Consider the following 15389-nt stretch of genomic DNA (forward strand, 5'->3'; position numbering starts at 1 on the left):
CCCCAGCTGCTTGCTCCTGTCTATATCCCTCCAAACCTTTCATGTGCTTACGTAAGTATCTTTTAAGCACTCTAACTGTGCCCATATCCACCACTTCCACAGGGAATTCATTCCACAGATGAATCCCCCTTAGTGTAAAAAAAAATGCCACATGTCTTTATTAAATCTCTCATTTGCATTTATCTATAACTGCAGGTGATGCGCCTGACAACTGGAGGGTGGCTAATGTTATGCCTTTGTTTAAGAAATGGTTGTAAGTAGAAACCGGGGAACTATAGGTCTGTGAGTCTGACTTCGGTTGTGGGTAAGTTGTTGGAGATTATCGTTTAAAAAGTAGGATTTATAAATATTTTAGGCACAAATTGAGAGGGAAAGTCAGTGTGGTTTTGTTCGAGGTGTCTCATAAACTTGATTGTTTTTTGAGGAGGTTACCAAAAAGACTGAGGGCAGAACAGTAGACATTGTTTACATGGACTTTTAGTAAAGCTTTTGACAAGGTTCTGTGTTTTAGACTAATTAGTAAAGTTAGAACACATGGGATTCAAGATGAGCTTGCAAGTTGGGTGAAAAATTGCCTTAATGGCAAGAGACAGAATGGTGGGAGAAGGTTGCTTTTCAGATTGGAGGCCCATCATCAAAGGTGTTCCACAGAATCAGTTCTGGGTCCTCTTGTTTGTCATTTGGAGGGGAGGCAGAGGAGATTCACTAGGTTGATTCCAGAGTTCAGAGGATTGGCTTTTGAGAAGAGACTGAGTAGGCTGGAATTACAGAGGAACCTCTATTATCCAGTATTCGATTATCTGGCAAGATCACAAGGTCCTGATGCTTGGCTGAGCTGTTATCCAGCATTCAATATTCCAAATTTGATTAACCGAATGAAATACTCCCCACCTGTGTCCTTTGGATAATGGAGGTTCCTCTGTATGTTCATTGAAATTTAGAAGAATGAGGGGGAAATCTTATAGAAACCTAAAGTTAGGAAGGGAATAGATAAGAGAGAAGCTGGGAGGTTGTTTCCACTGGCAGGTGAAACTAGAACAAGAGGGCATAACCTCAAAATTAGGGGGAGCAGATTTAGGACGGAATTGAGGAGGAGCTGCTTCACCCAAAGGTTTCGGAATCTGTGAAATTTCCTTCCCAGTAAAGTAATTGAGTCTACCTTGTTGAATGTTTTTAAAGCCCAGATAATGTTTTGAATAGTAAAAAGCTCTTAGAAGAAGGTGAGTAAGTGGAGCTGAGGCCTGGAAAAGTTTTACCATGATTTTATTGAATGGCAGAGTGGGCTTGAAGGGCCAGATGGCTTGCTCCTGCTCCTGGTTGTAATGTTCTTATTGTTATAAATGATTTGGATGAGAACAGAGACATGGTTAGTAAGTCTACGGATGACGCTAAAGGCAAAGTAAAATGAAGAAGGTATTCTAAGATTACAGAAGGATCATAATAATTAATGGTAGGACTTAGGGTGGTGTTGCAGAATTGAGGGACCTAGGGGTTCAGATGCAATTTTTTTAAGTTTGTGTCACATATGAATCACCCTGTCCGTAAGGCATTTAGTAAGCTTGCCTTCATTGTTCATTCCTTTTTAGTATAGGAATTGGGAATTCATGTTGAGGTTGTATAGGACATTGAGGCCACTTCTGGAGTGTCCAGTTCTGGTTGCCCTATTAGAGGAAGGATATTATTAATCTGGAGAGGGTAGAGAGGAGATTTATCGGGATGATACCAGGTATATAAACAAAGGCTTGATAGGCTGGGATGTTTTTCACTGGAGCGTAGGAGGTTGAGGGGTGACCTTTATAAAATCATGAGGGCTGTGGATAGGGTTAATGGAAGATGTATTTTCCCTGGGATGGGAGGTTTCAAGATGAGCATATTTTGAGGTGAATGAAGAGAGAACGTGTTAAATAATTATTTTTGGTATTATAAATGGAACTTTTCTGAAATATTTGCTGTTTAATATCGATGTTTTGCTTTATTCTGGATTAAAATTGCATACTTTTAATGGTATAGTCACCCAGAACTAGACAGGAAGAAAGTAATTCTACAATGAGTCTTGATTAAATATGCTATGTGGAGTTTGCACATTCTCCCTGTGTCTGCATGGGTTTCCTCTGGGTGCTCTGGTTTCCTCCCACAGTCCAAAGATGTGTTGGTTAGATGAATTGGCCATGCTAAATTGCTCATAGTGTTAAGGGATGTGTAGGTTAGGTGCATCAGTCAGGGGTAAATGTAGGTGAATGGGTTTGGGTGGGTTACTCATTGGAGGGTTGGTGTGGACTTGTTGGACTGAAGGGCCTGATTCCACACTAGGGATTCTAATCATTCTAATCAATGTTGTTTCAGATTACTTCATGCTCTGAAAGTTATATTTATGCTGTTTTTATATGGTCCCTGACATTATGCTCCACTCGGTGCACATATGGACACGAAATCTACTGTTATAACACTGAAATACAATAATACCTTAAAAAAATTACAAGTGCCACCAAAAGCAAAGTAATTGAATTATTAATCCTATGCCAGAGCATAATATTGGTTGCAACACTTGCCACAGCACGTTGTAAGTCATTGTTATACTGACTCTCCAGCAACAATCCAAACTCCTTAAGATATCACTGAACTGAGAGGTAATTTATTTAACCAACCTTTCACAGATAACTTGTGTTCTGCATGGAGGAAAAGTTAGATTAATGTCCATTGATTTTTCCCTGTGGATTCCCAAAAAATGCATCCCACAGTACTTCTATTAGTCTCTACATTTCCACTGGTCAGCAGTAGTTAGCTGATTTTCAGGTATCTTTTGTCTATAGGAAAGTTGAGAAACCTTGAAAAGGTTCAAAAAAGATTCAAAGAGTTGAAGGGTTTGAGCTATAGAGAGAGGTTGAATAAATTTGGGCTGTTTTCCTGGAGCAACAGAGGCCGTGAGGAGTGACCTTTATGGAGGTCTATAAAATCTTGAGGGCCGTGGGATAAAGTAAATAGGTAAGGTATTTTCCCTGAGTTGGGGGAGTTCCGAACTTGAGGGCAGGGAAAGATTTAAAAGGGACCTCATGGGCAACCTATTCACGCAGAGGATTGTGCGTGTATGAAATGAGCTGCCAGAGGAAGTGATGTAGGCTGGTATAATTACAACACTTAAAAGGCAATTGGATGGGTATATGAATCGGAAGGATTTTGAGGGATATGGGCTGAGTGCTGGCAAATGGGACTAGGGCAGAGGTGGGGAACCTTTTTCATGTTGGAAGGCCGCATTATGTTTGTAATCTAAGGCTGCATCTAAGAAACTTCAATTATATGCTCTTCAGTCTGTGAGGATTATTTTGTTGAATTTTCTTTTACTGTCTGATATTTTAAATACATTCATTTTAAGATTAAAATAAAAATAAAGGATGAAAAAAAATTAATAAAATAATAAGATTTGTTCTGCAAAATTTGGATTCACTCAAAAGGCCTAGAAGGCCACATGCGTGAAGCGAATGAGTTGGATCAAACAGTCTTTCCAGGCTGTCCATCTATGATTCTGAGCAGCATACCAATTATTTTCATTATGTAGACTATTTTAGTTTTTTATGTTGGAAATGCCTTTGTTTGTCGTTTCCATTCTGCTGAGTTACTTATTAGACAATGGTAAAGAGCTTGCCAAGAACTTGCCAAGATTTCTTTGGCTGAACTTCCTAAATCCACAAGCCTTTCCACCTTCAAGGTCAACAGTTTCCAAAACAGCCGAATGGTTTTACACATACCAGAAGAATGAGAGGATATAAGCTGTGCCACCTGCTGCCGCCCCCACTTTACTAAACTGAATGGTCAAGGCTTTTGTTTAATGTCTGATCTGATTGTGGCTTTAACTCTACTCTCTCTCTTGTTAATAAGAAATCTATTGTGGCCTCGAATAAATGTCGACACTCGATCTCCATTTTTATAGGGAAGAGAATTACACAACCTAATGACCTTTGGAAAGGGGAGAAAAAAATTTCAGACTCTGATTTTAATACTCTATCTTCTAATTATAGGTTTTTGCAAAAGGAACGTACATCCTGTCAGCACCTACTCTAAAATCCCTGTACATTCCACAAAGTCAACACTGATTCTTCCAAACTCTAATGGGTATAGAGCCATCTTGCTCAACTCTTTCCTTGTAAGATATTTTCCACAGGAAATATTTGAATGACCTTTTGCCTGAACGCACTATATTCTTCTGTAAGGAAACCACAACATTACAGTGTACTCGGGTGCTGTCAAAAACAGCTGTTGCAATACTTCCACAATCCTATTTCCACTTGTATTAAATTCCACCATTCTATTTAACTTCCAAGTCAATTCCTGGAACTCTTGGCAGGTGGTGATGTAATGATAATGTGACTGGACTAGTAACCAGAACTCAAGAATAATGTTCTGGGGGCATGATTTTGAATCCCACCATGGCAGAAGGTGAAGCTTGAATTCACTAGCATATTGACAGCCATGTCCTTCCTTGGTCTGGTCTGCAACTGACTCCAGGTCCACGGCAATGTAGTTGACTCATAGCTCTCTGAAATTGCCAGCAAGCCACTCAATTCAAGGGCACTTGGGGATTAGCAATAAACGTTGGACTTACCAGCAGTGCCCAGATCCTATGAATAAATTAAAGAAAACCAAATTCTAACTCTGATTCATGTAGGATACCCAATCTATCTATTGTATCTTCCCGTTTAAAAAATATATTGCTTTATGCTCTGCCTGCCAAAGTGGTGAAGCTTACATTAGTCCATATGTGTATATTTCAACTGTGCTTGCTTACTCAATATATATAAACCCTTTTTGAAGACTTTTTTTTCTGCACACCATAATTTGCTTTCATACCCATCTTTGTGTCATCAGAAATTTAGTGAAGACTTTCAGTACCCTCCCCTCCTAAGTCATTTGCATAAATTGTAAATAGTAGAGGAACTGCTGCTGGCCTTACTAAGCTGGAAACTACCCAATTATTGTTATGCTCTGCTTTTAAGCATGGATAAAGATTTGGTTAGTTAAATGTTGCTCCCAACACCATGAGCTCTTATTTTGTGTATTAGGCTAATCGAATGTTTTCTGGAAATTAACATTTACAGGTTTTCCATTTTCCTTTTTGTACCTTACTTGTTAATTCCTCAAGGGCACTTATTAACTAAAAACTCATGTTTCCAAAGGTATGTTGTCACTCACTGATCACATTGATTTCCTACATATCTTTCACGCCCCTTCACTCAACAATAGATTTTAACATTTTCCCTATGGCAGATATTAGGTTATCTGAGTCACTTAATTGAAAAGCACAGATGTAGCGATGCTATTCCATCTGCTGAGACCTTTCTAGATTTTGGCAGGTTTTGGAAGATTCCAATCAATTGAGGTACCAACTCTGTCGCCATTCTTTTTAAAACCTTTGGATGCAATCAATCAGGTCCATAGGACCTATCAGCATTTTGTTCTAAAAATCTTTCTAGTACCTTTTTTTTCTCTGATTAAAGGGATAGAGGACCTTAATATAATCGTTTTGATTTTCAGCTTATATTGGCATGTCTTTTTGTGTATTATGCAGTGAGGACAGACACAATGGCTGGTCAACAGTTCTGTGTTTTCCTTATTAATTCCTCTAGCTCCCCCTCTCCAGGAACAATGACCAATTTAATTGCTCTCTTCCTTTTCAAATAGCTGCAACTCATTCCTTTTCTTATATTTCTAGGCAAATTTTTTGTACTATTTTTCTCAATTTTTTAAGCTGTTCTTTGCTAATTTCTAAATTGACTGTAAATTGTAAAAATAACACTCATTAGTCTTTGCATTATATGCTTTTTATGATAATTTAATATATCTTCAACTTGACCATTAAAATTGCTATATTTCTCCATTTTACTCAATGGAATATTCTTTGAAAACTAAAATAGCTTGTTAAATGTCTTTCACTGCTTCTCTATTGTCCTACATTTTAAAGATATTTTCTCGGTTCAGTTAAGCCAGGCCTGTCTTCATGCCCTTGAAATTGGACTTAACTTTAAATAGTAGTCTTGCGTTCTCATCTCACCATCCAACTGGATGTGAAATTCATAATTTTATGATGCCCATTGCCTAGACGTGTTTTCATGCAGGGGTCACTTAGTCCTGCTTCATTGCAAATGGCCATGTTTTTCATAACTTGCTGACTGGTTGACAGAAAAATATACTCCTTTAAGATATTTTCCTACATTTAATCAGTGAACCCACATACTTTGACTCCCAATCTGATTTGTGTAGTATGAAGATCAAAATCATCTATGGTTATTGCAGTGTCTTTCTTGGAAGCTCACATGTTCCTTCCTGTTCACTCTGTCTAGAGTGCAGTTACTGTTGGTGTGTTTATAAATTATTCCCACAAGTCAGTTCCCATGTTTGCATTTTTTTTTGTCAATTCCCAAATTAAGTCTAAAATCATCTCTCATTCTTGAATTAGAGCTATCTCATGTCCTTCTGAAATGCCAAATACTTACGAACATTTAGGTCAAGCCTTGATCAACTTGCAAACTTGAGTCACAAATATTTCTATTTTGTTTTGTATTCTGCGCACATTGAGATACTGAATTCCTAATTTTGTTATTTGTTTTAACCATTGTTGCATCTCTAGCCATAGCTGCTAGAGCAGGTTTTGTTATGTCCTTTTTTGATTTAAGGTTTGTTTTTCATTATTCATATGGTTAATCTGCTCTGTTGCTTTTTTTTTGTCCACACCTGTAACTGGCTAGGTTTTTGACTTAAAAAATTGAGTTGTAAATGAATCTGTAGAGCTGTACTTTTGAAAGCTGATTATGGGAATGACCTTTAGTCTGCTAGAGTAAACAGTGTATGAAATGGTTGAAAGGAAGTTTGAGGAATGGAAGAATATTAATAAAATTAACTGAACTGCTCCGTTCCAAAGAGGAATGATATCAAACCAGAAATGTTAACTGTTTTTCTCTTCATGGATGCTGGCAAACCTGAGTTTCTCCAGAAACTTGATTTTGTTTCAAATCTCCAGCATCCTCAGCAATGTTGCTTTCAGTTTAACTGCTCTTGTTTATTACAGGATTATATTTTGCCGATGCAATCTGTTTTGAAAGATAACAGCATTTCTCTCAATGCTTCAGCAACTTATATGCTCAACCCTTTTTGTATGCATGTGTATCTATCTTAAAAAAAATATATAAAATTCAAAACTAAAACTTGAATAGCTTTGGAGACAGAAGTATTGCAAGATGCAGTTTTATGAAGTGACTGTATGTTACTGTAAATCAGTCTTAATTTGAGATTTTTCCTTTTACTTTCCTATAATTCAGATTAATTTTTATGAAGAACCAATTTCTCTTGGGTTCCTTTAACTATTTTTATAAAGAGATTAACATGATTAGAATGCTCTTGAGCTATGAGTATTAGAAAAATGTGTCCTTCACAGAGGACATTGCAGATTAAAATGCCATAATTTGTGCTGTGGTCTGGTTTGTTGGCACTTTGTGTTCAAAAGCTTATGAGCAAAATACTCCCCTGATTTTCTGAAAATTAGTGTTTCTTTTCAATATATTTTGTATTCTATTTGTCATTGTAAAAAATTTTGCAATGTAAACTTGTGAAATTTTTAGTTTGTTGGCGTTGCCTTTGCCTTTCAAGTACCATTCATCTTGTAAGAAATCCAATAGTGGCTGTCAAAGAGAGGGGCTATTATATGCAGAATGAGATACTGTTAGTTCCTGACAGAAAATAATCTGAAATGATCTTAATCCTTATAGAGAGATGCTTATTTGTGTAACCTCTTGGACCCAGTAAGGTTAGTTATGAGTGCCGAATAAAAATTAGTCTTCATTTAACTCTAAGCCCAGAGGGAACTCTGTTTTCTTACGTGACTACCAGTATGAACTTCGCTATGTTGGACTATAAATACCTCTTTGAACCTGAAGAGACTGGCTAATGGAAGGAAAGTAGCACATTTCATCTGTAGAATAATAGGATGTTTATGAACTGCTCAAAAAGAGACATTTTTGAACTGAGCTGCCTGCATTTCTTCGTAATTGTCCATTTATAAGCTCTTGTACACTTAATAGTTACAAGTGCCAAATATTGTGCTGAAAATCTGAAATAAGGTTTTGTAAATCTTTTCAGTAAAGTAGCATTTTGGAGAGAGAGAAATAAAGTTAATTTGTATTGTTCATTTTTGTCAGGAACAGAAGTTGAAACTTTGCATGGGATTGTTAGTGGATATTTAAGTTAGTGCTTGTGGCTGCAATTTAAAGATTGTGACCAGATGGCACTATAGTCATTGCATTTGAAAGAAAATTATTGATTTGAGTACTAAAGTGACTATTTCAGATGTATGAGTAGAATGGGTAGTTTGTTGGCTTGCCAGCCTGTCAAAAAAAGGTTTTTTTTCTGAGCCTGTTTATGCTAATTGCTAATGTTGTGAAGATGCTTGTGCAGAGTCAGAAATGCTGTTTCCACCAATAAAGAAATACTTGGAATCCCAAGAAGGCAGATTTTGGTTTATGTATTTGCATCAACCATTTAATCTTTAAAGACCATTGCTCCTTTGAGTTATGAAAGGATTGCTTATTATTTATTTAATCAGAATGCATTCTTAAAATTAAACAAATTTAGTGTGTGACCATATCACTGCAAATCTATTATTGCCATTCTACGCATTTCAACCTTCCAAAACAGTTATTTTGTCCCCTTGTGTAGATTTTTAAAAACACAATGTATATTTGAAATTTTACCCAATGCTGCAGAGAGCTGACATGTCCACCTGAATCCAGAGACTTCATACATCAGGTCTCAAGAGATTGCTAAATTGAAGTACTAGATACATTTGTGTCAACATTGAACTTAATTAACTCAATTATATAGTTAGTTTTAGTCGTGAAGGCAACTATGTATGAGTTTTGTTAGATCAATGGATTTGTATTAAATATATCCAAAACTATTTTGATCACTGTTTTATTTTATAGGGGCATAGCAAGTCGATTCAGGCCCTGAGTGTTCACACCAGTGATGGGAGGCGCTGTATCTACTCAGGCAGCCATGATGGCCATATCAATATCCTTTTTGACACGCTTAACGATGTTTGTCAGCTTGGTCAATGCTTTGGTTAGAGTTTGGTACTTCGGGTAACTTAAAAGATATTAGACAAAATTTATTCAGCTTCTTTATTTCTTCAGATTCTTCCATCTTTATATTTTTAAAAAACATAATCTATATTTATTGGTTAAGAGGTTGTATCTTAGTAATTGGGACAGCCTTGGGCTGGGACCCTTGTCAGACTGTAACATTTACCAGACCAGGGAGTTCACCTGTCAGGGTCCATACAGGAGTTTTAACCATGTTTTAAGTAGTACACCCACAACGTAAAATGAGATGAAAAGCAGACATTTTAATGAATATGGATTATCTCTTTACCTGTCATTACAACTCCAGGTATCCAAAAGCGTTGTGATTTCTTTGGAAAATCAGAAGTATTGCTGTTCAAAACATGCTAGAGTGCCAGCTTAGTAGGGTATATTTGTCACTGTTGTACTTTGATGCAAAAGCAAAGTACTACAAGTGTTGGAAATATTCTAATGTAGCAACATACAAGTTAATGTTACAAAAGTTGGTGACCTTTAGTTGAAATTGTTGTTCATCATCCTTTCAGTTCTCACTTCTTCAGTCATTGCCTGGTTAATGAAGTATTTCTAGTATTTTTTTTAATTAACACAATTTTCCTTGCCTTTATAACACTAAAATACAGCAGTTTGTGGGCCATTAGACATTGGAACTATTTGAAGAATTTATGTCTAACAACTGAGGTTTTTGAAAGGAGCCAGATTTGAGAAGGAAAATGCCTCTTTGCTTGCTGTCATCCCATTTTGTCTTTAATTTCTGAATTGGTATTTTATTATATTTTGACAATCTAGTAACACTTATTTTTGTTCCCTTCTATGCCAAAGCACAAGGTTTATGGCCCCACATAAAAATGTAATTAAAATACTAGCCTTCCTAAAGTTATAGACATGTTAATATGAATTTAATTGATTTTATGCATACTTTTTTTTGGGAAAGATTTGATTAATTTTTATTTCATCAGAGTCTCAGAATCGAGTTAGCTTTAACTCAGTGTGCCATTTAAAATTTATTACAATCTTCAAAAAATGATCCTCATTGCTTTATCTTTTGGTTGTCTTTAATTGTTACTGTTTTCATGAGTAGCTTTTCAATTTTCTGTAAGGTAACACCATTTATTATAAAGATATTGTTTTAATGGTTTTAAGTTTTCATTATTCTGTCATGCATAACCATGCTGGTCATTCTTTCAATATATAATTATACAAGATGTGAACCAACAATTTTAACAATAGGACTCCTCTGTCATCTGAAAAGCTGAACGATGCAGATACTAGAAAATTTAAACCAAAACACAGTGCTGGAATTACTTAACATCAGTGACTTCATGTTAACTTTCTCTTTCTTTCTCTTGCTCTATTTTTCTTTTCAAAGATATTGACTGAACTGAGTAATTTTAGCTTTTTTTTTATCTTTTAACCTTGTAGTCAGGACTGAACATATTTCACAAGTTTTCTTTTTCCTTTCTGAAGGGAGATTTTAAAAATGTTCTTGAGTTAGTGACAAGCCATGTTGTTAAAAATAATGCTTTGCCCTAGTCTTTTCTAGACCTTAGTGGCTTAGGGCTTGATAAGCAAGTTCCCCTTCACTGCCAGACCTTATTCATAGGCATTGGTTAGGTGACTATATTTTTATTCTTTTCTGCATGACTAGACAGTAGGATGTCTGTGCTTCGGGTTCCTTCACTGATAAGTGCTTTGTTAGTTGGCCAATCAATAATGGCATCTATTTCTTCCATCCTCATCCCATCTGAATCTTGAATATGTTTTCAAGGCCTACAACATTGTGGCTTTTTATCAAACACTTTTAAAATGCAGCACTTAAATACTGCTTACGACCAAATCCCTTTACTTGTTAAAGATAATCAGATGTAAAGTAATAGTTTGTGTTCCATTGAATACATATTGTTTGTAAAAACAAAAATCCATACATTCAGCAATACTTTGACCCAATCCAGAGACACTACGCTTCAATAGTACTGCTCCATTCAGTTGTCACATGCAAGTTTTGAATGTATTTGGCAAAATTTCTGTTTTGCATTTCCTTGACTAATAAGATTTCACATATTTGGGATGCTACAACTGGAGAGAATGATACTTTCGCAGGGAAAGGACATACAAACCAAGTGTCATGTATAGTGGCCAGTGACTCAAATGAGATTGTCACTTGTAGTATGGATGATACTGTGCGCTTCACATGTTTGTGCTCAAAAGAATACAAGTAAGACTCTGTTTGCATTGCACATGTTTTAATGTTGTCTTCTATATTTTCTTAAATTTTAATGGGTGACCTCCTTTTATAACTCAAGAACTCCCATTAACGATGCTTGCAGTTGGTTAACACTCCCTAACATAGATTTTGGGATTGGCAAATCATCGTTTGGTCAAATAAGCTGTCATTTAGTATGAACAGTCTGATGCAGGTAAGGGAGGAGAATGGAGTTGTACCAAAGGAGTGGGAGATTGTGATGGGAGCCAATATAATAACTTTAGCCTTTCTCATACTTAGTAAAAGGAGGCTTGGAATTTAGCAAACACAGTAGATTGAATCAAGCAGTCAGACCTCCCTGCCAGTGCAGGAGTCAGCGTGGTAAATGCAGAAACTGGCCTCATTGGTATGCATAATGTCATGAATAGCACGTAAAAGGGAGGCAGTTATGGGTGAAAATTTTGGATCTAGTTTCTACAGGCCACAGGTGAGGGGAAGCCACAGGTAGAAATTTCTGAAAGAGTTCACTAAGCTGGATAAAAGATGAGCTCTTGGCGGTGAATAATATAGGTCACTATTTCAAAGTCTACAGAGGACTTCAGGAATGATAATGCACCTTTAGTCACTCAAAGTATATGTTACTTAACATTTTCCTGTTAAGAGTGTGAGCAACTCATAGTATTTGAACCTGTTTTTTAAAATCCATACAACTGCTCTTGGAATCCCTAAACAGCATTCATAACAAAGATAAGGCAAATTACTTGAGGCAAATCAAGCCAAATGTTGTGTGGTGAGATTGTTAGTAAAATGCCAACAATCTGCTTGGACATGTTTTGGTGGTGATACTTTATTACATAATGATATTATTGAAGCAGGTAGGACATGGGTCTTCCAGCACAAAAATAGATGAGCTTATTTATATGCCTGAAGAATGCAACATAGTGAAGTATTAAATCAATCAACATAAATTTGACACGAATGTGCAATTTTGGAATATATTGGAAAGCTATTCGAAAGTGAGGACTGCAGATGCTGGAAACCAGAGTCTAGATTAGAGTGGTGCTGGAAAAGCACAACAGGTCAGGCAGCATCCGAGGAGCAGGAAAATCGACGTTTCGGGCAAAAGCCCTTCATCAGGAATTGGAAAGCTGCTGGCTTCCAGTTGTATAACTGTTCTGGGCATAACTCTACTATGGCCAGTCTGGGCTGCCTTGTCACCTGCAAAAGTTACTGTCAGAGCAAAAAGGTGATGCCATCATCTTGAGTGGACAAGAATTTCTTGCATGTTGCTGCCATCACACTCTGGAGTATACCTCTGTGATTGAAATAGTGAAAGAAGGAAGAAGAATGGAAATTGGAGATCTCCATTCAATCAGGGATTTAAGTCACTCTGCTGAATGCAATATCACAATTCCCTATTAGTTTTCACTATCATCTTGATTTTGCTCCTCTGATCAACCAGGTTGTACTGCTTGGCTATTTGAAAGACAAAAGGGTAAGGTTGTGGTCTGGACGTGATGAGTGCTTTGACCATGACAAGCTTGTAAATCAGAAGCATACATTGGATAGAGGTGAAGTATGGATAAAGAGAGAGGATAAAGGATGATGATGCCATTATGCTTCGTTTTAACCGCTTCGCTGGTCAGGGCCTCAGTAAATCATTTTTCTGACATTATCTGCCATTGCCGTCTTCATGAGTGTTACAATGTTAACTTGTTAACATCTACCCCCAATTCTGTGGCACCTATTTCTCAGAGGAAAATGTTATTTTGTTCTGTAAAATTATTTTTAATAATGTCTATTGCTGTAATAATTCCACTCCCTCAATCAGTATTTCTTGATGTTCTTTTGCTTGTTTGTTGCACTGGGGAATTCAAGGTCTCGTTCTTGATGAAGGACTTTTGCCTGAAATGTCAATTTTGCCTTCTCCTGAGATGCTGCCTGACCTGCTGTGCTTTTCCAGCACCACAATAACCTTAACTCTAATCTCCAGCCATCTGCAGTGCCCACTTCTGCCTAATTCAAGGAGAAGTACAACACAGGAACAAACCTCTGTTCCCTCGCTATTCATGTAACCATCCAGATGCCTGTTAAATGTCATCAGCATGTCTACTTCCACCAGCTCTTCTAGTAGTGTGTTCTGGCTCCTGTCTCTTTCTTTCTGCTTGAAAATCTTCCCTCGCACATCTGCCTTAAACTTGCCCCCTTGTAATCTCTCAAGTGCCACAATACATCCTCCAAGGACGTTGGAACCCAGGCTCTTCTCGGAGAAATCAATCACAGTTACTTAAATATAAGTGGAGACTTGTGTGCCAGTCCGTAAGACATAGCTTATCAAATTGTGGCCTGTATGCCACTTTTGCTTGTACTTCATAATTGTTGGCCTTGTTGTTCCAAAATCTGTAACCGAATACCTCCCCTTTTTTCCCTTCATCCATCACGTTGACTGAGGCCTTAAATTCTCCTTTCAGATGCAAAAACAATTTACTTGCATGCCTCTCAATTTAACCTACTGCAATCACTGCTCTGTATGGTCTGTTACATTGGAGAGATCAAAAACAGGCTGGGTGACTCTGAGAATGCTACTATTTGACCACATGATTCCATAATGCAGTCAGCTATAATTTTTAGTTCTCTGCCATTCTCCTCCTCTAACATTTGTCTTTTCAATGAAGCCCAATTCATGATTCAGGAACAACACTTTTTTTCCACTGTGCGGTTTGCAGTCTTCTGAATTTGACTGTGGAGACTATCTTAGTAATTTCACTTTTTTTCTTTCTTTTTCCTTTCACATAGCAATCCTGACATTTTTGCATCCAACGGGCACTTTTTAAAAAAAAATCCCTTCATTTGTCTAATAGCACTCTCTTTTTAGTCCATTTTGCATAAAAATCTTATTTCTATTTACTCCATGTCCTAGCACAGGTTTTGTTTTGTTCATTTCACACACGTGCACCCCTTTTTACTTAAGAAATTGATTACATTTCTTAGATTTTCCAGATCTGATGAAATGTCATCAACCTAAAACTTGAATTCTTCCTTTGTCCATAAATGTTGCCAGTTCTGCTGAGCATTTGTTTGTATTTTGGCTTTATATTATGCTAACCATTCAGGTCCTATAGCTGATGTGTCTAGGAAATCAGTAGCATAGTCAGTATTGAATGAATACTGAAATTGTTGAAAGGGAGCACAAAGCATAAAGTGAAATGCTGACTGCATTGAAATCAATGGGCATTGTTCATTGCTCATCATGATCCCTGTGCTAATGTTTTTTCTGTTTTTTGGAGAAGTTATTGAGTTTTGTCCCTGAGGATTTAACTTGTGGCATTATTCCCAAGCTTGCAGGGATCAGAATATAGGAGCGAATTGGTTATGTCAAACTTCAATCAAGCACTAGTTTGGTCTCCACTTGTATATTCCATTTATCACAGAGTATCACAGAAATGAAGAGAATGAGAATGATCCCAATGATGAGATTTTTCAGGCACATAGATAAGAGAAGTTGAGATTTTCTCTTGTTGCAGAGAAGCTTGAGAGAAGATTTGACTGAGGTTTCAAAATGATGAATATTCTGGACACAGAAAATTGGGGAAAAAGCTTTTCTCATTAGTAGAAGGATAGAATACAAGGAAACAAATTTTAAGATGATTGGAAAAAGGAACAGTGGAAATATAGGTGAAACTGCAGCAGGCCCTAAAGTCTGGAATGTGTCACCTGATATTGTGATGGTGGAAGAATCAAGACATTCAAGAAAAAAATGGATTACCTCAAAGAATACTCTAGTTTTGGGAAAGAGTGGGAATGGCACTTGAGTAGGTGATGGTATAATTGTTGGGCTGTTAAACCAGACACCTAGGTAAAGTTCTGGGAACCTAGGTTCAAATCTCGCCATGGCAAATGGTAGAATTTGAATTCAACACAAATCTGGAATTACCAGTCTGATGGTGACCATGACTCCATTACTAATTGCTAGAAAAGCCCATTTGATTTATTAATTTCCTTTTAGGGAAGGAAACTGCCATTTTTATCTCGTCTGGACTACTTGTGACTCCAGACCAATAGTA

General features: G+C 36.9%; 1 protein-coding gene across 1 annotated transcript in view; it reads left to right on the forward strand.

Moving 5' to 3' along the window:
- Positions 1-15389, forward strand: part of wdr1 (WD repeat domain 1) — a 54779-nt gene that overhangs the window by 26926 nt on the left and 12464 nt on the right. Inside the window, exons 9-10 of the mRNA XM_060825460.1 lie at positions 8967-9054; positions 11181-11337. Of these exons, the coding sequence (XP_060681443.1) occupies positions 8967-9054; positions 11181-11337 (245 nt within the window). The remainder of the gene's footprint in view (positions 1-8966; positions 9055-11180; positions 11338-15389) is intronic.

This window comes from Hemiscyllium ocellatum, chromosome 1 (genome assembly GCF_020745735.1).
Source record: "Hemiscyllium ocellatum isolate sHemOce1 chromosome 1, sHemOce1.pat.X.cur, whole genome shotgun sequence".
Classification (NCBI taxonomy): Eukaryota; Metazoa; Chordata; class Chondrichthyes; order Orectolobiformes; family Hemiscylliidae; genus Hemiscyllium; species Hemiscyllium ocellatum.